This window comes from Plecotus auritus (assembly GCF_963455305.1).
Source record: "Plecotus auritus genome assembly, chromosome: 1".
NCBI classification, from domain to species: domain Eukaryota; kingdom Metazoa; phylum Chordata; class Mammalia; order Chiroptera; family Vespertilionidae; genus Plecotus; species Plecotus auritus.
In genome coordinates, this window is record NC_137770.1 from 6,112,861 (window position 1) to 6,136,213 (window position 23,353).

The window sequence follows — 23,353 nt, forward strand, 5'->3', positions numbered from 1 at the left end:
ACCTGCCCGTGGTTAGGGATGAGCCGCCGGGAACATGGCTTTTGCGGGCAGAATCCAGAGCTAGCTCAGTGGCTCGCCCCAGCGGGAAGTGCTCTCCACGGTGACTCGTCCTTTGGAGCCGAGCACACAGCCTGGGGCAGTGCCGGACAGCAAGTTCCTGGAGGGCATGAAACCTCTGCATTTGATTTTCTGTGGTTTTACCCAGAAACCTCCAGCACACCCACTGTGCCCCCAAGTGCCCTCGCTGTGCCCCCCAGGAGCCAGGGGAGGCGGAAGCAGCCAGCAGCCTCCTGGACGCCTCTGCTCGGGGTGCGGGATCCCTGAGGCCTCAGTGGCCGCCCTGATGCTGCTGCTGTGTGCACAGGAGCCAGGAGGGACGAAGGTGGAACCGGAGGGCAGGGTGCTGGGTGGGGGAGTGGGTGGTGTCTGTGGGAGAGGAGGCTGGGGTGGCACCCCCACCCAGTGCACAGAGGGCCCGGCACGCCAGGCTGAGGGCCTTGGACCTGACCCTGTAAGCCAGTGCAGCCCAACCTTTTGCCCATCGCAATTCATGGGCAATGCTGTTAGTCCCGGGGTGGACCAAGGGGCTGCCCACGGGTTGGCCATGGAGACCCAGGGAAGGGGATGAGCAGGGACGTGTGTTGGGTGGCTGGTGGCGGGTAGACTGGAGGAGGTGACGCAAGGCCCCGAGCCCTCAGAGGTCCCTAGGGAGTCGGGCAAGCACCCAGAGGGCCTGCAGTGGCTCTGAGCCAGTGGGCGCAAGGAAGAACATGGCGAGGGCTGACCTTTCGCCTACACAGGCACTGCTCTGCCCTGAGCCTGCCTCGGGGCTACCCACCACTTCCCTTCCTTCTCCGCAGATGTCGCATGCACGCAGCCAAACTGCTGCTCAGCCCTGGAGGTCCAACCCAACAGCCTCCCCGAGCGGCCCCCAGCCCCCAGCCCCCAGCCCCCGGCTAGCAGCTCTCCTCCGGCTTCGCGGAGCGTGTGCGCAGGATACGTGGGCTCCGTCTGACCTGGTTTCACATCCCAGCTCCACTTACAAGCCCATGACCTTGGGCAAGTCCTGTCACCTCTCCACTCCCGCAACGCACACCAGCCTCGAAGGCTGGGGACCGCCTGGAAAGAAGCCTTAGCAGCGGGCACCGGCTCAGACAGCGGCCCGCCCCACCTCTGTTTGGTCAGTTCCAAGTGCCCCCCCACACACACGGTTCCCATCTGCTAACCCGACGGTACTGCTTCCTAAAAGTTCTAAAGGAGACACTGAGGCAGGGCTGGGAGGCTCAGCCGGCAGAGGTGAGCACCCACCCTGGCTCCCCCAGAACCTAGCCCAGCCGTGGGCATCTCCTCCCGCGGGCCGGATCCGGCTGTTCTATCCGGTTCTCTTGCTCTCCCCTCCGCTCCTTTACTTTGAATTTATATTAGTTCACACAAACACTCCATCCATGCTTTTGTTCCGGCGCTCCGGTCCAGTTTAAGAACCCATTGTGGCCCTCGAGTCAAAAAGTTTGCCCACCCCTGGTAGCCCCACTAACTCCAACCACCTCCAGCTCTGGGTGCTGGGGAACAATGAGGTCAAAATTCACAGCATCCGACCCAGCAGGCACCAGGGCAACAGGAGACAGCCCCAAGCTGAACTGCCAGAGGCAGAAAATCTCAGCCCCGGTCTGGCTGGGCGCCCGCGGATCCGGCTCCTAACAGGCAGGGAGAGACCCGCCTGCACCCCTGGTCCGCAGGGCGCTATGCTTGGCGCACGTTGGCCAAGTGCACAGAGAAGGGCAGCGAGTGTCGGCGGTGGAGGAGCCTTTCCCAGGAGCAGGAGCACCTGCCAAATCCCGCCCGGACGCCACCCTTTGACTCCAGAACTAGTGGCGCATTCACATTCAGCTGGACCCCAAAGCCAGGTCCCGGAGGGGGAGGGGAAGCCGGAGCACCTCGTCATCAGAAAGGCGCTGCCTCGCCGCCTACAGCCCAGCCCGGTAACCGAATGCCTGTGGCCGCCGTCCCACCCCACGTGGCTCCAGGGCGAGGGGCCGCCAGGTGGAGGCTGCCCACATCCTGCAATTCCGTTTTCTCCTTAATGGAAGGTAGCCCTAACTGGTTTGGCTCAGTGGATAGAGCGTCGGCCTGCGGACTCAAGGGTCCCGGGTTCGATTCCGGTCAAGGGCATGTACCTTGGTTGCGGGCACATCCCCAGTGGGGAATGTGCAGGAGGCAGCTGATGGATGTTTCTCTCTCCTTGATGTTTCTGGCTCTCTGTCCCTCTCCCTTCCTCTCTATAAAAAATCAATAAAATATATTTAAAAAAAAATAATGGAAGGTCAACTATGTGGGCCACCCCCCTACCCCCACCCCCCACCCCCACTTCCTTGCAAGGGACACTGCGAGGGCAGCAGAGGCAGCCTCTGCCGGAGGGACCCCCAGTGGGCTCTGCCAGAGAGCCCTTCCTTCACACCCTTTTTATGAACCGCAAAGTGGACACAGCAACAGGGAGGCCTGCATCTGTCCAGGTGTCAGACAGCCAGGGGCGTGCGTGATCCGCCCCCCTCCCCCACCCCCCCCCCCCGGGGAGGCCATGCTCTCTGCCCGGCTCACCTGACCTCAAAGGCAGCCAGAGGTCTTCCTTCCACCCCCACCCCCGGGGGTTGATCTGGCGATGCCACCATCGTACCCATGTGGATTGCAGAATGGCACAGTTCAGGGCCATGGAAAATAATTGAGATGAGCAATTCAGCAGAGGTCAGCATGCCTCCACGTTAATGTAAACACACAGCTCTAGAGGAAGAGGTAGCCCAACCGGCTTGGCTCCGTGGTTGAGTGTCAACCTATGACCCAGGAGGTCACGGTTTGATTCCCAGTCAGGGCACATGCCTGGGTTGTGGTCTCAGTCACCAGCAGGGGGTGTACAGGAGGCAGCTGATCCATGATTCTCTCTCATCATTGATGTTTCTCTCTCTCTCCCTCTCTGAAATCAATCAAAATATGTGTTTTTTTTTTAAGAGAGAGAGCCCTAACCGGTTTGGCTCAGTGGATAGAGCGTCGGCCTACAGACCGAAGGGCCCCAGGTTCAATTCCTGTCAAGGGCATGTACCTTGGTTGCGGGCACATCCCCGTATGTGCAGGAGGCAGCTGATCGATATTTCTTTCTCATCGATGTTTCTAACTATCCCTCTCCCTTCCTCTCTGTAAAAAATCAATAAAATATATTTTAAAAAAGAAAAGAAAAGAGAGAGAAAGAGGTAAAGATGTCTGTATGTTCCTGAACCATTTTTCCTGAAATGCCGGGTCCCCATGCCTGCCCCTGGCAGCACCTGGTCCCAGGACGGGCGAGTGAAGCTTTCTGAAAAGAGTCAGGACTGTCTGGCCAGGACAGCAGCTACCACCTGCGCATGGAGTCCCTATGATTACAGGTTCGTGAGCTCCCTCTGTGCCCACCCTCCCATCACCATGACAACTGCGACCACCGGTGCTCCAAGTAACACACAGCTTACAAGACAGACAACCCTTCGGCCTGGACTCCGGCTCCCCGGGCGGGCTCCCACCCACAGCGCGCAGATGAATTCGGCCGCGCCCACCGCCCGCAGAGCTGATCACCCGGACCATCCAGGGCCTGCTGACACCCATCAGCGGGTTTGGGCAGATGCTGTAGGCATGGCGTGGGTGCCTTCTGGGTGTGGCCCTTTGTGGGACTTCCTGAGTACCACAGAGATAAGGAGAGAACATGTCTGTTAACATCCAATCAAGAGACAGGGAAGCCCAGGGAAAAATGGAGACAGAGAGAAGACAGATTCCTGCTGCCACCCCCTCTCCCAGCCCCTTCTCAGGGGTGCTGGGCAGAGCAGCAAAGCTAGGTGGCCGGGACTCACAGCTTCTTTCACTCACAGGAGCCCGAACTACAGGCAGCCCGAACGTCCCTCATCGATGACTGTGCACACGGTGGACCGGTCCTCAGCAACAGCAGGACCTGCGCACTGCCTGCCCAGGGCTGGGAGCGGGACTGGCGCGTATGCTGGGCACCAGCAGGTCATGAAAATGTTCCCACGCTGGACTGCTGTGATGTTTGCACAACGCTGTAGATTCACTAAACATTATTGAAACGGAAACTTAAAACAGGTGAATTTTATGATAAGTACATCACACCTTAGCAAAGTAGTTCTACAATTTCCCCCCTCCCAAAGAGTACTGAAACAAGCAAGCAAGTGGACCCACTGCGCCAACACAACGGGAAACAAAAAAGGCCAGCTTCAAAGAGTACGCACTGTCCAGTTCAATGTAATAGGACGTTCCAGAGGCAAAACAATAATAATAAAGATCAGAGCAATGGCTGCTTTGTGTGCATTCGGGATTGTTACTGACTGGGGAGGGTGAGGAGGCACCCACCCAGGATGGTTAAAATCGCCTGCATCTTGATCTGGGTGATGGTGTATCCATATGTAAAAATTGGTTGGGCTCATCCTTAAGATTAATGCATTTTATATAAATACTAGAGGCCCGGTGCACAAAATTCATGCACGGGGGGGTGTGTGTTCCTCAGCCCAGCCTGCACCCTCTCCAATCTGGGACCCCTCAAAGGATGCCCTACCTGGATCGGGCCTAAACGGGCAATTGGACATCCCTCTCACAATCCAGTACTGCTGGCTCCCAATTGCTCACCTGCCTGATTTCCTGATTGCCCCTAACCACTTCTGCCTGCCAGCCTGATCACCCCCTAACCATCCCCTGCCAGCCTGATTGATGCCTAACTGCTCCCCTGCCAGCCTGATTGCCCCTAATGCCCTCCCCTGCAGGCTTGGTCACTCCTAACTTCCCTCGCCTGCAGGCCTGGTCACCCCTAACTGCCCTCCTCTGCAGGCCTGGTCAACCCTAACTGCCCTTCCCTGCAGGCCTGGTCGCCCCCAACTTCCCTCCTCTGCCTGCCTGGTCCCTCCCAACTGCCCTCCCCTGCTGGCCATCTTGTGGCGGCCATCTTGTATCCACATGGGGGCAGTCATCTTTGACCACATGGGGACAGCCATCTTGTGTGTTGGAGTGACAGTCAATTTGCATATTATTCTTTTATTAGATAGGATATGTAATCTATATATACAAAAGGCTAAGTGTCTGTCTTTCCCTCTGACCAGTAGCTATGATGCGCACTGATCACCAGGGGGCAGATGCTCGACGCAGGAGCTGCCACGACACGCACTGGCCATTTCAAAATAAACGGCACCACGGACCTGGCGCGGACAAACCAATACTCGGCTTCCCCCAAGTGGGACACGGGCCCCGCCACCACCCCAGAGCGACAGCCCACCAAATCACAGCCGACGAGACCCCTTGGCGCAAAATGCGGCCTACAGCCCAGCCCAGCCCTGAAACAGTGGCTGTGGGCACCGGGTAATGATGTCACATAGCAACACCCGGCTTCCTCTCCCTAGCGACTAGCCTCCTTGAAGTTTCTTCAGCCCAGGAACCCGACTTGCTTTATAGCCAGGTGCAAACATTTTACAGTTTAACCAAATGTCTGTGAAGTGTTTTCACGTGCCTCATCTCATTTGATTCCTGGAGTAGGTAGAAAGGAGACCCAGTAGAATCCTATTTTCTTTTCATTAGCCAGAAAACTGGAGATTTAGAAAATTTAGAAACTTGGCCCGACTGAAAAGAAGTAAGAAATGGTGGACCTTGAAAATGACTTCAGGTTTTCTCACTGCACAGAACATAGTCAAACACTGCTGCAGTTAAATATTTTGCCCTTTTTTCTCCCTGCGTGATCTACAATAATAATCTGCTTTGTGTTGATATTTACTGCTGTGTTGCTGACAATTACCTGAAAGAGAAGTTGGGGTGCTTCACTGGGCTGGAAAAAGTTTAGCTAAATCAGAAACCAGGTCTAATTAAGCAAGTGTATCTATATATATATATATAAAAGGCTAAGTTGACTCGCCCATGAGCAATACATATAAAGCTCTCGCTGGCGCCAATCACACACGTGTGTTTCGATATGTCATTGTCGATGGTGAATTTGGTTGACACTTCTATTATAGAGAAAGGGCGAATAGCGGTATTAAAATATTTCTTCTAATTTTCTTTCAATGTGCACGAACCCGTGCACGGGGACACTAGTCATGTATAAGATGCATATGAAGTATATACATACGTTTAAAGTTTATCTTTTTTTTAACGGCAAAGGTTTTGATGCTCAAATTGTAACTGGCATTGCCTAACGGTGAGGACAGTTCACTGGGAACTGAGAGACAGGAGCCCTCAGTGCACTCCTACCCAACCTTCAGGACCCAGGTCAAATTCCCCCCATTTGGCGAAGCCTTCTCTCACAGTTCCAGGTGTAACTACCTGCTCACGTTGCTGAACATCCCTTCACCCTGGGAGCTGAACCTGGAGGAATGCAGGAAGCTGCACCAAGGATTGTTTAGAAGGTGTTTATTAAACACCCACCCACACACACACACACACACACACACACACACAGCCTAAACCAGATGCCATCTCAGCAGATAATAACGCCAGCCCCCTGAATAGGATGTCAGCTCTGGGGCAACCGGATCCAGGCCAGCGGCTCATTATCAAAAGGAATCATTTTCATCATCTCCAGCCAGATCCTCCTTTTACACAAATCACAGCCAGAAGGGGTCAGGGGAGCTCAGAGCAAACTCCTTTCCACTGGCCGGCTCCCTCCCGCTTTAGGTCACCTCTGCCTGCTGCTGTCCTTGCCCAACCTAGGGGTGGAGCTGGTCCACGTGGGTCCCGGAAACATTCCTCTGGGTGTAATGTTTAAACTTGACTGTTCAGCCACCCCCCCCACCCCCCAGCTGGGGCTCCCTGCCCCGCCCCCAAGCCATAAAGTCATGCCACCTGCTGGGGGCAGGGGCAAGAGCCGCCCCAAAACCTCTTGGTACCCGCCTCCCACTCCCTCTGAGCCACCCCCAGCCTTGGAATCCCTGAAACCCAAGTCCGCAGGGGAACCGGCTAAAGCACCTCCCTCTGCCCAGGTCCATGTGCGCCGAGAGGCCGGAAGTGGAACTCTGTCCAGTTCTGCGAAGTTCACATACGAACGGGAGAGAGAGAGAGAGAGAGAGAGAGAGAGAGAGAGGGGGGGGGGGGGGATTGGAAATACACCTCCAGGCAAAGCAGCTTTGTTTGAGCGGATGGGTTAGGAGGTGAATGTGGGTGACTTTTTCCCTTGAAATGGTTTTGTGCTAAGTTTCCACCGTGAATACACTCCTTTGGAAGACAGATAAGCCTCACCCGTGGCGGGAGCCACCCCCAACCCGCGTCAGAGGCACTGGCCACCTGGGTTTCTCTTTCACCCCCTTTCTAGGTGGACGCTGGTCCGGCCCCCAGTGGGCGGGGCCTCTCGCCCCTCCCGAGCTGAGCGCGGGGGCCAGGGGAGGGGCAACTCCTGGCCCAGACTGACCGGCGGGGGCGGGTGCTCTCCTGAACCCACAGATCAGCCCCTGGCCCCCCGCTCCCCAGCCCGCCGGCGGGGGCGCCGCCCCGTTCATCCCCGGCCCCAGGGGTACTTAGGAGGGAGGGAATTCACACGGGGGCGCACGCAACCGCGCTTTCTCCTCCCCTCCCTGACCTGGGCCGCCGCCCCCAGCGCCCCGTACAAACTTCTCCAAACTCTCCGCTGCGGCTGGAGGGGACTCGTGACGCTCCGCAGAAAAAAAAGGGGACCCCCCTCCCCCAAACACACGCACGTGTGCCGCCCCACCCCCGGGGCCGGCGATGCTGGGGTTTGGGGGCGGGCGCTTCAAGCCCTCTTCCTCCCAGCCAGTGACGGACACGGGGTCAGGACCCGGCAGGGGGCGGCGGGTCGCGGCGGCGGGGGCGGGAGCGGCTCCCAGCGACCCCCATCCGGCGCCCTTTGCGCGGGGCTGCGCGTTACCTTGTAGGTTCTGGACTCGGATGTCGCTGATCTGCCCGATGAGCCCCTCGCGTTGGAACCAGTCCCATTCCTGAGCAGCCATGAAGCGCGGGCGGCGGGCCGGGCGCCGGGCGGGCGCGGGCGGCGGGCGCGGGGAGCCTGGCGGGCGGGCGCGCGAGCGGCACGCACCCGGCGAGGGCGCCGCGGAGCCGAGGAGCGGCGGGCGCGGGCGGGGCGCGGGCGGGGCGGGCGCGTTCGGGCCGCCCCCGCCGCGGGCGGGCAGCTGGCGGGCGCGGGGCGGCGGGTGCGGGCGCCCTGGCTCGCACTCACTCCCCCATGTGGGGGCGGGGGCCCCGGGGGGCGCTGGGAGGAGCGGAGGTGGAGGCTGGGCTGGGCTGGTGTCCTCGCCCCCAGTGTTTGTTGGCTGGATTATTTGTTTGCAGACGGGCTGTGATGAGGCGCGGGGTCCCGGCCCCTAGATTGTGATCTCAGGGGGCGGTGGGCCGCGTGACGCAACCGCGGGGTGCGCCCTGAGCCCGCGGGTCCTAGGGCCTAGTTCTAGCCCCAGCGCCATCCCTTGCGCCCTGTCCCGCGGCTGACCCCTCCTACACACGCCTCCAAGGCAGGTCCTGCCCCTGGCAGTTAGGAGGGGCAGCTAAGGGCACCTGGGGAGGGGCCAGGGCCTGGGGAGCTGGTGAAGAGTGTGGAAGTGGAGTTGGGGGGAGGCTCTCCTCTATCTCCAAATCGGGGCGGTGAGGGGAGCATGGCAAAAAGGACCTCTTTCCTGATTTGGATTTGGGGAACCTTTCTGGGGGCATCCAGTCCAGGCACGGCCTCGGGTCTGGGGGGGAGGGAGAAGCAGTGAACGCTGGGCTGCTGGGGTGCCTCGGGCAGTCCTGGGCCGCTGCACCCCCGTGCGACCCCCTCTGGGGCTTTAGGGAAGATGAGTGCTGGGCCTTGCCCTCCCATTCCTGTGTCTCTTTAACGCTGAGAGTCCCAGGATCTTATCTTGTTTGGGGCTCACAACATACTCAGGCGAGTTCTTTATTGGGTTACAGGCGGGAACGGCGACTGTCTGGAGCCCTGGAATTTGCCCAGGGCTGGGAATGAGTTGGGGGCATGAGGGCTGTGACCCTTTCCCGAGCATGCGCACGCGCACACACGCACTCACAATGGCTTATATATGGGATATTGCAGGGGCGGGGGGCGGGGAGGAGGCCAGGCTTCACTGAGCATTTAAACCTGGGCCTTGTGCATCATCGCTGTGTTTATTCACTGAAATGCGGGCAACGGGGACGGATGGCCTCCTCCCTCACTAAGAGCCCTACGGTGAGCCCACCTGGGCCCTTGAGGCCCGACTCAAGGCGAGCGAGTCTCCCCGCAGGTAGATGGCTGGGGAGCGGAGGGGATGGACAGACAGCAAACAAGGACACAAGATCATTACAGTGGCAAGAGGTTCCAGAAAGGAGAAAATCAACTGGGGGTGGTCACTGGGATGGGGTCAGGGGTCAGGAGAGGTCTCCGAGGACCGCCCTTGGGGCTGACCACTGAGACAGCTGGGTCAGGGGTCAGGGGTCAGTGGAAACAGGGCCTTGGCTCCCTGTGCGCTTCGTTCTTCGAGGTACCAGGGCACAGCCGGGACAGGACAGGCGGCATGCGCCCGCTGACACTGGTGGGGAGGCGGTTCACAGGACGGAGGCGGAGAATGGCAAGAGGCATCCTTTGCTCTCCATGGCCCACCGTGAGCACAATCTCTGCTATCAGGAAACCAGCACGCTCTTTTGAACCTCTCGAGGCCTTTCCAGGAGTCACCAGCCTGCCCCGCGGTCTTCGTGAGCAGGCCTGGAGGCCCAATGGAGGCCCCACGGTGCCAGTGGGGCTCATGGGTGCCAGGGAGACCCATGGGTGCCTGGGCTCATTGGTGCCCATGGGGCTCATGGATGCCAAGGGGCTCACGGGTGCCTCGGCCCATGCTCCCAGGCTTGAGGCGGGAGCTGCCTTCTCCCCGACTTGATGAGAAAGCGCGCAGTCACTTCCCACTCCAAGGAGCAGGGTCTGCTTGTCTGTGCGGGAGGGCAGGGCGCGGGTATCTGGCGGCACCTGATTGTGCCCCATCTGCTGGTCATCTCTTGTTTTTCACACTTTATTTTCCGTAATTGCCATGGGGTAAAGTCGGGCTGAAAATAAGTTTCCTTCCAAAGCAAAGAGCTTAAGAGCATCCGCCTCCCCTTCCATCCCGAGGCAGGTCTCGGGACAGAGGCTTGGAACAGCGCAGTGCGGATGGTAGCTGCAGGGCTGGGCCGACTGTTCCTATGAACAGATTCACCACTGCATCCATCTCTGGGGAACATGGCTTAGGCAGGGAAGGGCCTGACCACCTTAGACTGAGCACCAACTGTACCAGACGTTACATCAGCAGCATAAACCTAGTCCTAGAGCAAAAAAAAGAAAAACTACAACGGGAATTTTAGGTGGTTTGTAACGTGGACTAGGAGCCTGAGCCAGCACTGAACACAAGGGTGGCCTCTGAGAGGTACTTCCTATTCATTCTCTGACGTGTCCATCCACCCCTCTTCCCTCAGTGTCTCCAAGCTCGGGCCTCCCTCACGGGTCTCTGTGCCACCACCTTGCCCATCAATTCTGGTTTACACTTTTGGATCCAGTGCTGACAAAATGCTGTAAGTCCTGGCCACGCCCAACACTTCCAGGCCTCTGCTCATTCTGTTCCCTTTAAAATGCCCTTCCCGCCGAAACCGGTTTGGCTCGGTGGATAGAGCGTCGGCCTGTGGAATGAAGGGTCCCGGGTTCGATTCTGGTCAAGGGCATGTACCTTGGTTGCAAGCACATCCCCAGTAGGGGGTGTGCAGGAGGCGGCTGATTGATGTTTCTCTCTCATGGATGTTCCTAACTCTCTATCTCTCTCCCTTCCTCTCTGTAAAAAATCAATAAAAAAATAAATAAAAAAGAAAAAGAAACCAATTATTTACATTTAAAAAATAAATAAAATAAAATAAAATAAAATGCCCTTCCTGCCGAAACTGGTTTGGCTCAGTGGATAGAGTGTCAGCCTGCGGACTGAAGGGTCCCAGGTTCGATTCCGGTCAAGGGCATGTACCTTGGTTGCAGGCACATGCCCAGTAGGGGATGTGCAGGAGGCAGCTGATCGATGTTTCTCTCTCATCGATGTTTCTAGCTCTCTATCCCTCTCCCTTCCTCTCTGTAAAAAATCAATAAAATATGTTTTAAAAAAATAAAAAAATAAAATGCCCTTCCCTCCCCTGCTCCCCACTCTTCACCTTCACCTCAGGTAGATTGCTGGGGGGGGGGGGGGGCGGTGGGCAAGGGGGGGAGGGGATGGACAGCCAGTAAACAAGGACACAAGGTCATTACAGTGGCAAGTGATCCCGGAAAGGAGAAAATCAACTGGGGTACATCTCTGGGATGGGGACAGGGGTCAAGAGACATCTCTGAGGTCTGGCCTTGGGGCTGAGCAGGGAGAAAATCAACTGGGGTACATCTCTGGGATGGGGACAGGGGTCGGGAGACGTCTCTGAGGTCTGGCCTTGGGGCTGAGCAGGGAGAAAATCAACTGGGGTACATCTCTGGGATGGGGACAGGGGTCGGGAGACGTCTCTGAGGTCTGGCCTTGGGGCTGAGCAGGGAGAAAATCAACTGGGGTACATCTCTGGGATGGGGACAGGGGTCGGGAGACGTCTCTGAGGTCTGGCCTTGGGGCTGAGCAGGGAGAAAATCAACTGGGGTACATCTCTGGGATGGGGACAGGGGTCGGGAGACGTCTCTGAGGTCTGGCCTTGGGGCTGAGCAGGGAGATGAAGGGAGCCACCCCTGAGACAGCCGGGGTCAGGGGTCAATGGCAACAGGGCCGCCTGCTCCATCGAGTCCCCCTCAAGAGAACCTTCTCCAACCCATGATACTGAGTACAGTCTCCCCACTCTCCCGTGTCTAGGTTGCGTGGTCCTCATGTTTCCTGGCTGGTCCCCCAGAGACTGAGGACAAGGGCTGTGTGTAGGTCATTTCTCTGTCCGCACACTCAGCACAGAGCCTGGCAGAGACAGTCTCGATACTGAGCAAGTGGATGAGGGGTGCCTCTCGTCATCGGCCTGAACTTGGAAAGCAGGGACCGAACAGCAAACAGTTGGCCCCAAGGAAACTGCTGAGGGGCGATCACAGAAATGTCCACATGCGGGCGCCGGGCAATGCCCAGGCAGGTGCCAGGCCGTGTGCTGCTGCTTCCTGGGCGGCACAGCCTCCCGGGCCCGAGTTCCGGCCGGGGCGGGGGCGTGTGACTGCCCGGGTAGGTGTGCGCCCTCTTGCATGAACGAAAGGGCAGTACCGGTTTTCATGGCCCTTTTATTTGGGGGAAGAACAAGTTCTCTGTCTGAGGCTTGGCTTCGGGAGTTTCCCAATTCTGCTAGAATCCTTGTCTTTGTCTGAAACGGGGCCCTGCCAAGGGAAAGGACGAGACTCAGGGAGAATGCCGGGTCTGCCCCTCGGGATCATCGAGTCCAGCTTCCCTCCTCGTGGAAGGAGCTCCTGAGCGGCGGCCCGTGTCCTTCCCGCCTCTGTTCGCGGGGACTGGGCACCGAGGCCCCGACGCCCGGCAGAAGGTTTGCCTCTCTCCCCCCCCCGGCCAGAATAAGAACAACAAAGACAAGCCCAGTGCACACTCCAGCCACTGCCAGGAGAGGGGTGTCAGGGCTCCCCACAGAGAGCCGCCCGCTCTGGACTGAGCCGTGGCCGTCTCTCCGGTGTGCCCGGCCCTTTCGGGTTCGGACAGCCCTTCCTCAGCAGGGCTCCGCTGGGCTTCACAGCGGCCGCGTTAGGCCCACTGGGCAGGGGTCATTTTTAAGTTTTTTTTTAAAAAATATATTATTATTGATTTCAGAGAGGAAGGTAGAGGGAGAGAGAGATAGAAACATCAATGAGAGAAGCTTGGATCGGCTGCCTCCTGCACGCCCCACGCTGGGGATGAAGCCCACAACCCGGGCACATGCCCTGACCCAGAATCGGACTGTGACCTCCTGTTTCCTAGGTCGATGTTCAACCACTGAGCCATGCCGGCCGGGCAGCAGGGGTCATTTTTAGATGGAGCTTAAAGCTGCTGAGGAAACGGCTCCAGGTCACAGAGTAGCCCCAACCAGAGTCGGGGCTGTAGTCCTCACTGCCCCCCCATTGCAGTCCCCAGTATGGCTGGACTTACGCTCTAGACAAGACTAGCACACCCACTTGGTACCAGCCATTCTTGCCTATATGGTCATGTCTACATAGCATTTTCAAAGTCTCAGCTCCATTAAAATCATAGCTGTCATCTGCATCGAAACACTGATAGGAATTTCCCATTAACCCCAGTTACAAGGTTATCCTGTAAACAGACCAAGATGCTCTCTCCTGGGCGGGGGGTCTGCATTATGATGTCACAAGGCCCCACTGCAGGGTAGAGACCCACCCCCACCCTGGCCTCGTATAGTCACTTAACAAACGTTGGTTGAATGGCCGCCCATGGCCTGGCCCTTGCGAGGACCCAACGGTGGTCAAGACCCAGACGCGGCCTGCAGGGCGGGGCCTCGGCTCAGGCGTTTAGACTCCGTTGTGCAGACAGAGAGGAGCCTTGGAAGGTGAAGTGGGTCCGGTTGTCCGTTCAGTGGTAGCGCAGAGAAGGGCCAGAGGTGTAGGCAGATCTCGGGCGGCCTTGCTGGGTGCAGGACACGGGTGTGAGCGGGTGGCGGCCTACACCAGAGCGGAAGTCACGGACACGGATTCTCCGGTCGTGCAGGCCGTGGAACTGACAGTACCTGGTGGCCGGCCATGGCGCGGTGCAGCCCCGGTCCCTCCGCTAATGCTTCCAGTTTTGCGCGTGCCTCTACAGCCACTTCACTGCAGACTCCTCCAGAATGCCTTGCAAGCAGGGCTGCCTAAGTCAGCTGTGTACCCCCAGAGCCCAGTACCATGCTGGACACATAGTAAGTGCTCAATACATGGTAGTTACATACTACGCCCTGGATTGGGGCGATGACCTGTCATGTAAAATATGAGTGTGTCCTCTGGGGTTTTAGTGCTTTCCTGGGGGGTGGAGGTGTCGGTGGGTGGTTTGAAAAGCTCCTGCTCTCTGAAGCAGACAGCTCCGGGTGCCCCATTTCCATAAATAAAACCCTCCGTTTCTTCCAGGCCCCACTAGTCAGAGGCAGCTCCCCTGGAGACAGCCTGCTAACTTGCTTGCTTTTCTGCTGGTATTAGAACACTAGCTAAGAAGTGTACACTTTGCAGCAAAACAAGTGGTAAGAGATTTTCTTCCCCACAAAGTGAGAGGTTGACCACGTGGAGATGTGGGGGGAGGCCAGATGCAGCCGAGGGAGAGGAAACACCGGCCTGATGTGTTTGTGACAGCACTGCGGAAATATTCTAGCTAATAAAAGAGTAATATGCAGATTGACCGTCACTCCAACACACAAGATGGCTGCCCCCATGTGGTCAAAGATGGCTGCCCCCATGTGGACACAAGATGGCCACCACAAGATGGCCAGCAGGGGAGGGCAGTTGGGAAGGACCAGGCCTGCAAAGGAGGGCAGTTGTGGGTGATCAGGCCTGCAGGGGAGGGCAGTTAGGGGTGACCAAGCCGGCAGAGGAGGGAAGTTGGGGGCGACCAGGCCTGCAGGGAAGGGCAGTTGGGGGGACCAGGCTGGCAGGTGAGGGCAGTTAGGGGCAAAGAGGCTGGCAGGGGAGCAGTTAGGCATCAATCAGGCTGGCAAGGGGAGTGGTTAGGGGTGATCAGGCTGGCAGGCAGAAGCGGTTAGGGGCAATCAGGAAGGCAGGCAGGTGAGCAGTTGGGAGCCAGCAGTCCTGGATTGTGAGAGGGATGTCAGACAGCCCGGGTATCCTTTGAGGGGTCCCAGATTGGAGAGGGTGCAGGCTGGGCTGAGGGACACCCCTCCCCGCCCCTCCCCCCCCCCATGCAGGAATTTCGTGTACTGGGCCTCTAGTACAATATATATACACTGAGTGGCCAGATTATTATGATCTCTGAATGCATAATAATCTGGCCACTCAGTGTGTGTGTGTGTGTGTGTGTGTGTGTGTGTGTGTGTGTGTGTATTAGAGGCCCGGTGCATGAATTCGTGCATGGGTGGGGTCCGGCCAGCCTGGCCAGGGGGAGGGGACATGGGCAGTTGGCCAGCCTGCTTGCTGATCGAACTCCTGGTCGAGAGGACAATTTGCATATTAGCCTTTTATTATATAGGATATACACTGAGTGGCCAGATTATTATGCATTCAGAGATCATCATCATCTGGCCACTCAGTGTATATAATTTTTAAAAACATTTTGGAATCAAAAGTAAACTTTGCTGCTATAATCCCAGGAAGGATGCTTGGAAAGCCACAGGTTGGTGCAAAAAAAAAAAAAAAAAAAAAAAAAGATCAAATAAAATCCCAGGGCCAGCCCCCCCCCCCCCCCCCCACACACACACACACACACACACATTCCCTGCACAGGCAAGTCAGGTTCAGCAGAGTAGGGAGGATCAGGTCTGCGTGCAGGCAGCATTCCGGGAGCTCACTCTGTGCTGAGGATGGCGCCCAGGGCTTTGCATTATCTCATCTAATCTCATCAGCAGCCCCTTGAAGGCAGTTCTATCATCATCCCGATCTCACTTCCGAGGAAACAAGGACAAAAAGCTCAGAAACATCCCTGAGGCCACGGGGTCACAGGTGAGCAGAGGAGGGACTGGCCCCCAGACGCGGCGCAGAAACGAAGTCTGGTCTTGTCTGCACGAGGCCTTGGCCTTTTGGCCCTGGCCCAGGTTGCTGAGTGGAGCAGGCCATGCGGGAGACTCGCTGCGGAGTAAGTGCAGCCAGTTTGACCACAGGGGCCCGTGTGCCCTCGGGTCAGGAAGGAAAGCCTCGCTCCTTTCCCTCCGCGGGGAGGCTCTTAGGTCTGTGTGCAGTTGCTGGGCGGGTTTCTGACCCTGAGTCTCTCAGACGGATCAGAGATCTTTGTGAAGAACCCTGGGCGTATGTATGTATGTGTGTATGTATGTATGTATATATGTGTGTATGTTTGTGCTGTTCAAATGGATTCTAAACACGCAGGTCCCAAGCCGGCAGCAGGTCCTGTCACTTTTATCTGGTCTCCACATCCATCCTGGGCAGCCAGTGCCCGCCGACGGCCATCATCAACCCTCCCTCCCGTGTGGGTGCTGCTCCTCACGGGAAGAGTTGAGGCTAACCCCCTTCCTGTGAACCGAGGCTGGCCTTCAGGACTTGCTTGACCCAGAGAATGTGGTGGAAGCGAAGTTCTGAGCTCTGAGGCTGGGTCCCAAGAGCCCTTGCGGCCTGTTCGAACGCCTGCTCTGGGGAGAGCCAGGGGCCCTGTCATCTGAGCGGCCATGCTGTGAAGGAACCCTAGCGGGTCATGGGGGGCGGGGGGGGCGCGGGCACAGAGAAAGAGAGCCCGGCCTCTCCAGCCAGCCCAGCCCAGCCCAGCCCAGGCACCAGGCAAGCCACCTTGAACAAGAGCTCATCTTCCGTCCAGTTGAACTTGAATGACTCCAGCCCCAGCGACCCTCTGCCTGTAGCTGTAGGAGACCCCAAGTGAGAACCGCCCAGCAGAGCCCAATCCACCCCAAATCCGTGGGAGAAAAGGTGCTGCTGTTTTAAGGCACGAAGTTGCGTTTGCTGTGCGGGATGACCAGACGCCCCGTCTCCATCTCCGCTGGCCTGGGGTCCAGGCCACCACCATCTCCACCTGCCCGCTTCCTTGCTGCTCTGAGTGTCCAGCCTCACACCCCAGCCCGTGCCCCACGCAGCCCACAGGGGGAGGGAGCCTGCCACTCCTGGCTCCCCACAGCACTCTCCAAGGGCCAGCCTCCTCCCACGCCCCCACAGAGCTCACTTCCCCTCCTCACTTGCCCCATTCAAGACCCTGTGCCCTTCAGTTCTTCAGACGCAAACCCCACAGCCCAGCGATTTCACTGCTAGTCTGTGAAATTTTGAGGGTGTCCCCCCAAAATGTACACACACACTTTGAATAATTATAAAGGCAGTTTCTTTAGAATATATTTCATTTTCAAAATTGAGCTATCAGCTATTAAAACGTGTATACAATTTCGGGGGGACACCCTGTATAATTCCTCAAGTGATGTGTTCGAGTATTCATAGCAGCGTTATTCTTTTTAAAAAAGTATTTATTGATTTCAGAGAGGAAGGGAGAGGGAGAGAGAGATAAAAACATCCATGATGAGAGAGAATCATGGATCGGCTGCCTCCTGCACGCCCCACCCTGGAGATCAAGGGCGCAACCCAGGCATGTGCCCTGACCAGGAACTAAACCAAGACCTCCTGTTCATAAGTCAGCGCTCAACCCCTGAGCCATGCCGGCGGGGCAGCAGTATTATTCTTAATGGCCAAAACAACCCAAATCCGTCAGGTGAAGAACGGGTAAATGATGGAATTTGCCAATGAGAGTGGTAAGAGCAACACAGATGCATCTCAGAGCCATCATGTGGAATAAACGAAACCAGACACAGGAGAGAGCCAGCCACAGGGTTCTGCTGGTCAAAAGCTAACCCTATGGAGTCCCAAACTCAGAAGTTCCAAGGCACTTCTCCGTGGGGGTGGAATCCAGGGCAGCGGTCGGCCCTCGGGGAGGGGGGAGGTGTGGGTGGGAAGAGACCTGAGGGTCCCCTGTGATGCTGGTCGTGACCTGTTTCTTCTGTGGGTCTGCTTACACACGTGTTCATTCACTGTGTTACGGTTCGCCCATCTGAGCCTCAGGTGAAGTGTTTGGAAAAGCACCACTCCACCTCCTGCCACACGGCTTTCGCACACATCCTTTGCACCGCCTGCAACTCTCCATGCGTTCTCAGTCTTTGCCTGCTTACTTCCTGCCAGTTGTTCCGATCTAGCACAGACCTTCCTTGGTTGTATCAGTCAGTCATGGCTGTGTAACAAACCACCCAAATGTAGTGACTTAGAGCACCGGCCGCTGGTTAGCCCATGACTCTATGGCTGCTGATTTGGATGGGTCCTGGGCTGGTCTCGCCTGGGTGCGCTCGTGTATCTGCAGTTAGCTGGCACCTTGGCTGGCTGGAGACTTGAGGATGGCCTCCGGTGTGTGCCACGTGGCGCACTGTTGGTGGGACGCCTGGGTCCTGTTCCCTATGACCCCTGCAGGAGACCAGCTTGGGCTCATCACATCATGGTCTCAGGATGCCAGGGCCACAGAGCGGGCAGCCTCAATGCACAGTGCTGCTTAAGCCCCTGCTGGTGTCTCTTTTGCTCAAGTCCATTGGCCAAAGCGAGTCACACGGCCAAGTTCAGATGCCAGCACCGAAGACATGAACTCTGCCCCTGGGTGGGAGGAATCCTTATGGCCTTGTCCTCTGAACAATCTACCTCCCTGCCCTGCCCCGCCCCACAGAGAAGAGCTTCCCTGTTACACTTGCTCGGGCCCCTGAACGGTCCCTCCTGGCACACCCCGCGGCAAAGGGCTGTTGTACAGGGAGCTGTCCCTCCTCTCCCGCTTCCCTGTCACAGGCCGCGCTGGTGTGGATGCACCGTGGCCAGCACCGGGGCTGGGAATGGTATTACTAATACAGATCTGGAGAAGGAAGTAGAAAGAAGAGAAAGGGAAAAAGAAAGGGCGGGCGGGCGGGAGGGAGGGAGGGAGGGAGGAAATGGAGAAGGAGGCATTTCGTTGGCAGAGGGCAGACTGGGCCATCTCGGGGAGGCGGTGCCCTTGTTCCCCCCACTCGCTGTTCTCATTGTGGCCTCTGCAGTGTGGCTCCGCTGTCCCTCTCGCCTGGCTGCCCTCCCGCCCTCGCTCTTCTGCCTGCTCAGCTCTTGGGTGCCTCAGGGGGTGGCGGCTCCAGGTCCCCATTTCGTCTTTGCCTCCATCCCTTCCTCCTGCTGTCCACATGGCTCAGCTGCCCCCTGTGGACGGAAGGGGCCAGTGCTGACCTGACCAGCTCAGGGGAGGCCTGCGTGGCCGTCTTGCAAACTCAGAGACCTAAAGTCACCACAAGGATGGTCTGAGATGAAACTTGAACTAAACGCAGTGATGGTGGGTAGTCACCTCCTAGGCCGGTGTCTTCCCTGACAAGGTCAACCTTGACCTTCACTGAGCCTTTCTGTCTTTTTGCATCTAGGATAACACACCCTTGAAATGTCTGGGTAACTTGTAACTTCCCTTTTTCTGGACCTGCTGGGCGCCAGGACAGATGCCACAAATTCCTTCATTATCATGTTCATTGTTCCTGCACCCACCTACGTGTGTGTCTATCATCTTACCTTTTATCCAACCCCAGGGGTTCCCCCACCCCACCCCGCTTTGCTTTCTCCCGCCTCTCTAGTCTATCACCAGTGGACTTCATGTAACCCACCTAAGTCCCTTCCTTCGATGGCAATGTATAAAAACAGATGTAACCTGCCATTCTCCAGAGCGTTATCTCAATCCATTGAGGTTCTGCTTCCTGGCAAATGTCGACAGTTTGGCTCAAATAAACTCACACAAATTCTTCACAGGTTTCAATGGTTTTGTTATGCATGAACACGCCCTGTCCCAATCTCGAACACCCCGCAGCCCCGTGAGGAATTTGGGCGAGAAGTATCCATATTTCTTTTTTTTTTTTTAAATATATATTTTATTGATTTTTTACAGAGAGGAAGGGAGAGGGATAGAGAGTTAGAAACATCGATGAGAGAGAAACATCAATCAGCTGCCTCCTGCACACTCCCCACCGGGGATGTGCCCGCAACCAAGGTACATGCCCTTGACCGGAATCGAACCTGGGACCCTTGAGTCCGCAGGCCGACGCTCTATCCACTGAGCCAGACCGGTTAGGGCGAAGTATCCATATTTCTATGGGATGGATGAGAGCGGGGCTGAGGGAAGCTTTGTGGCCATGATCACCCGCCGGCAAGATGTGGCGCCGAGCTCAGTCCGGCTCAGAGTCCCCAAACCACGATGCCGCAGTGAAATCCTGCGCCCCGGAAGGGAGGGCTCCCTCCTCTGTCCGGTGGACGTGGCTGCTCCGCGGGGAGGGGAGCGGAAGAGGCCCTGGAGCTGGGGCCTGGGGCCTGACCTCTGGACAGGAGCAGCAGAGGGCAGCGGAGGGGCCGGTGGAGCCGCCCTGGAGCCTGGAGCCAGGGGCTGTCCTGGAGGGACCGGCCTGGGTGACGCTCCTGTGGGCAGTGAGGGCCACGTCGCCCCCGGAACGAAAAGCGGGCTGGGCTCCCGCTTGCTCCCAGAACAGATGAGCCCGATTCTCACGAGGGGAAGGCAGTGACCTTTGGGTCACGCCCTGTCCTTCCTGCCTCCTCCCGGCCCTTCCTTCCACCTCCACGCCCAGCTTCCTGGGCTCGTGACCAGCTCAGGGGACGAGACCAGTTATTGAGACGGTGGGCGGGTTCCCCAAGCCCAGGAGGGAGGAGACAGCATGAGAGCCACCCCATAACAACCTGCCGCGTCTGCGCTGCAGGCGAAATGCTGGAGGTGGATGGACGGTGTCTGCAGCAGCGCAGGAGGCATTTAGCACAGCCAGTGGCTGCTGAAGCGGCCGCCCAGGGCTGGGGGACTAGCAGAGCAGAAGGTGCAAACACTTTCTGTGCAAGAAACGTGTGCAGCCACCGAGACCTCGCAGGTCCTTCCTGTCTGCGTGGGCCAAGTTCAAGGATGCTGTGACCCAGGGCTCATGCCTTCAGAGGCTCATGCAGGTCACAGCTCCACCTGGACCCAGGTCACCCCTTGCCTCCCGGCCCCGGCCCTCACTCAGGGTCCGGCCCTCGCTCCGCTGCCCAGTGGAACTGGACTCCACACACATGCATCTCTGTACATGTAACATCCATGTGCCTTAACCTGCAACAGGAAATCCATTACTGCCTCACTACCCTGGGTCTTTCTTCTCACAAGCTGGCATTATTATTAATTATTATTATTATTATTACTATATTACGTTATTTTTATTTTTTGCTTCCTCAGTTTGTGCATCTTTATGGCATTGTGTGTTTGCTTCTCTTCGTTTCCTCCGTCCTCCCTGCCCCTGGTGCTGCACCCCCTAAGGTACAGCTCCTTGGAGACAGGGATCTTGTCTGTCTTGCTCATGGCTGGATGCCAGTGCTTACCGGGCAGCCCGGCGCTTCGCAGGCCCTCAGTTAAAGTTGCTTGGGGACATGAATGAATGGCTAATGAGTGACTGAACAGATGAAGCCTTGCTCCTGCATTACTCTCATTTCTCAATCTGTCCCACCCCCAGCTCTCAGCACCGTGACCGGCACTGGCGTGCAGCTCGGGCCGTGGAATGAATCCCCTCGTCAATGCCTTGTCTTTGCGCTTACAAAACACAGCGATATAACCAGCGCGTGGGATGGACGCGCTCGGGCGCGGTGGCCAGTGCGCCCTCCATCCCTCACTTGCAGAAAGCCTGCCCCGTCTTCTCCAGCCTCAGCGAGGCCTTGGTAAAGAGGTGGCAGAGAACATGCAGCCTGGGAGGCCGGGGCCAACTCAGATGCTCGGCTTCTCTTTGCTTTTACAGGGTGCAGCTGGCAGGCACCCCGATTTGTGTGGCTGTGGGACATGCACACAGTCACGAAGTAGCCCACAAAGGAACCTCACAAGAGGGTAGTTGGGGGAGGGATTATCCTATTTCCCAGAGTGCCTAGGGGAGGCCTGGGGACCAGAAGCATCGGCCCACGGCCTGTACAGAGGACCCTTCTGGCCACGGCGCGTCTTTGCCAGGAGGACACTCAGTCCTGTGAAGTGACCGAGGCGGGCCACTCTCCAGGGAAGGCGGCCCCCTCCCACACACTGTGCCGAGTAGGGAAGGCAGACACTCTGAGAAAGGGTGACCTTTGCCAGCGAGGCCATGTGGCCAAATTTCGGTGACACCTTCCCTTTAAAATTGATGTTCCTTTTAACCAGCAGTGATGGGGGGATTGTTTCTTAAAAGCCGCTCAATCCAGGGCCGTGCCGGTGAGAGGCCTGGTTCTCGCTAATTCTCCTGCCGGATGCTGTGCAGCCCCTACCGTGAGGGGGCCCCTGGGGCCGCCTGCGGAGCATCTGGAAATCGGGAGTTGTCTGCACGCTGCCTACAATTTCCCTTTGATTTCACGTGTCCTCCCGCCCCCAGCACCGTTATTAGGCAAGAAAAGCACAAATTAAAGCCTCTTACCTTTCAGGAAGAGCGAGGGGAGGCCGCGTCCCAGCATCTGGTAACTCGTTCACCCCCAAAATGACTCCAAGTGGATCCAAGTAACGCTCTTTCGGAGGAAAAGTAGTACCATCTGTAGGGCCCCGGGCACGTGAGACTCACAGAGGAATTCCACACAGGCCCTCCCAGGGGTGCGGTGTCCCCCGGGAGCCAGGATGCCGCCTTTGGCCGCGCAGCACGGCCCCAACTGTGATGGCCACCGTGACCGGGCGGCACACAGACCTGCGTGGGATCCAGCGATGCCCATGACGAGCGAGCTGTTGAGCTTCTCGGAGGCGCGGTTCCCAGCTGTGAGCACTCACGAGAATGAACGCCCGTATGACCCTCCCCTTTCCTCCTGGGAGGAGACACCTTCTGAGCGCCAACCCTGTCATCGACGGAGGGGTGGTCTCCATATCTTGTGCCACCCCGTGGGCAGGACACCCACAGCTGCTGTTTGCCCTGTGCCAGGCCCACCCAGGTGCCCTGACTCGCACCGCCTGCCGGTAGGTGGCTATCCTTGTCCCCATTTTACAGAAGAGGAAACTGAGCCTCCGGAAGGGGCAAGGGCAGTAGACATTGTTCGTTTTTCCTGTCCCACATCGATTCCACTCCTCCTGATAGTACTACCCTGGCTTCATTGGGGAAATTACCTTCTTCCCATGATGGGTTGGCTGGTGGGATTGTCAATCAAGGTGCCCACATCCTCTGGCCAAGGAGTGGGTCTGGGACGCAGCTCAGCCCATCAGAGGTTCTATCTCAAGCAAAGGGCCAACAGCAATAAAAATGACTGAAGCTGATTTGTCACTGGGAAGCGGGGGAGGGTGGGGGGCAGGAGTAACATGCTAAGGAGACCCGCCCTTTTGTCGGTTCCCTGTGAGTGGACCCCCCAGCCCCATCACCCCCCAGCAGCCTTATCCCATCTGTCTGCTCCTTCACTTTTCCTCCAATTCTGAGACCCTCTCGGGCCTGCCCTTTCCTGCGTACATTAGATCGGTGTCTGTCTGTGGCTTGCATCCCCGAGCTCGGACACAGGAAGTGACTCCTCAAGGTCACCCCGCTTAGGAGTGGCAGAGTCAGGATGAGGACCCACATCACCAGGCTGCCTGGACAGTGCTCTTCCCCCCTCGCCCCATGCCGGCCTTGGGGTGGTCCTGCCACCTGGAGGGCCTTCTAAGTTGGGTGGTGGGGGACAGCATCAGCAAAGGCTGCTGAGGGCAACTCACGTGGCCTCGTCGTCACCGCGCGGCCATGGAGGCCCATGTGCTGGAGCAGAGCTCTGAAGACA

At 57.6% G+C, this 23,353-nt stretch overlaps 1 protein-coding gene across 2 annotated transcripts in view; it reads right to left on the bottom strand.

Moving 5' to 3' along the window:
- The window catches only part of CLMN (calmin), a 101,224-nt gene extending 93,166 nt beyond the window's left edge, over positions 1-8,058 (bottom strand). For both annotated transcript variants that reach the window (XM_080669504.1, XM_080669505.1), the window contains exon 1: positions 7,886-8,058. In XM_080669504.1, the coding sequence (XP_080525630.1) occupies positions 7,886-7,967 (82 nt within the window). In that variant the 5' untranslated portion in view covers positions 7,968-8,058. The remainder of the gene's footprint in view (positions 1-7,885) is intronic.
- Positions 8,059-23,353: the final 15,295 nt, after the last annotated feature.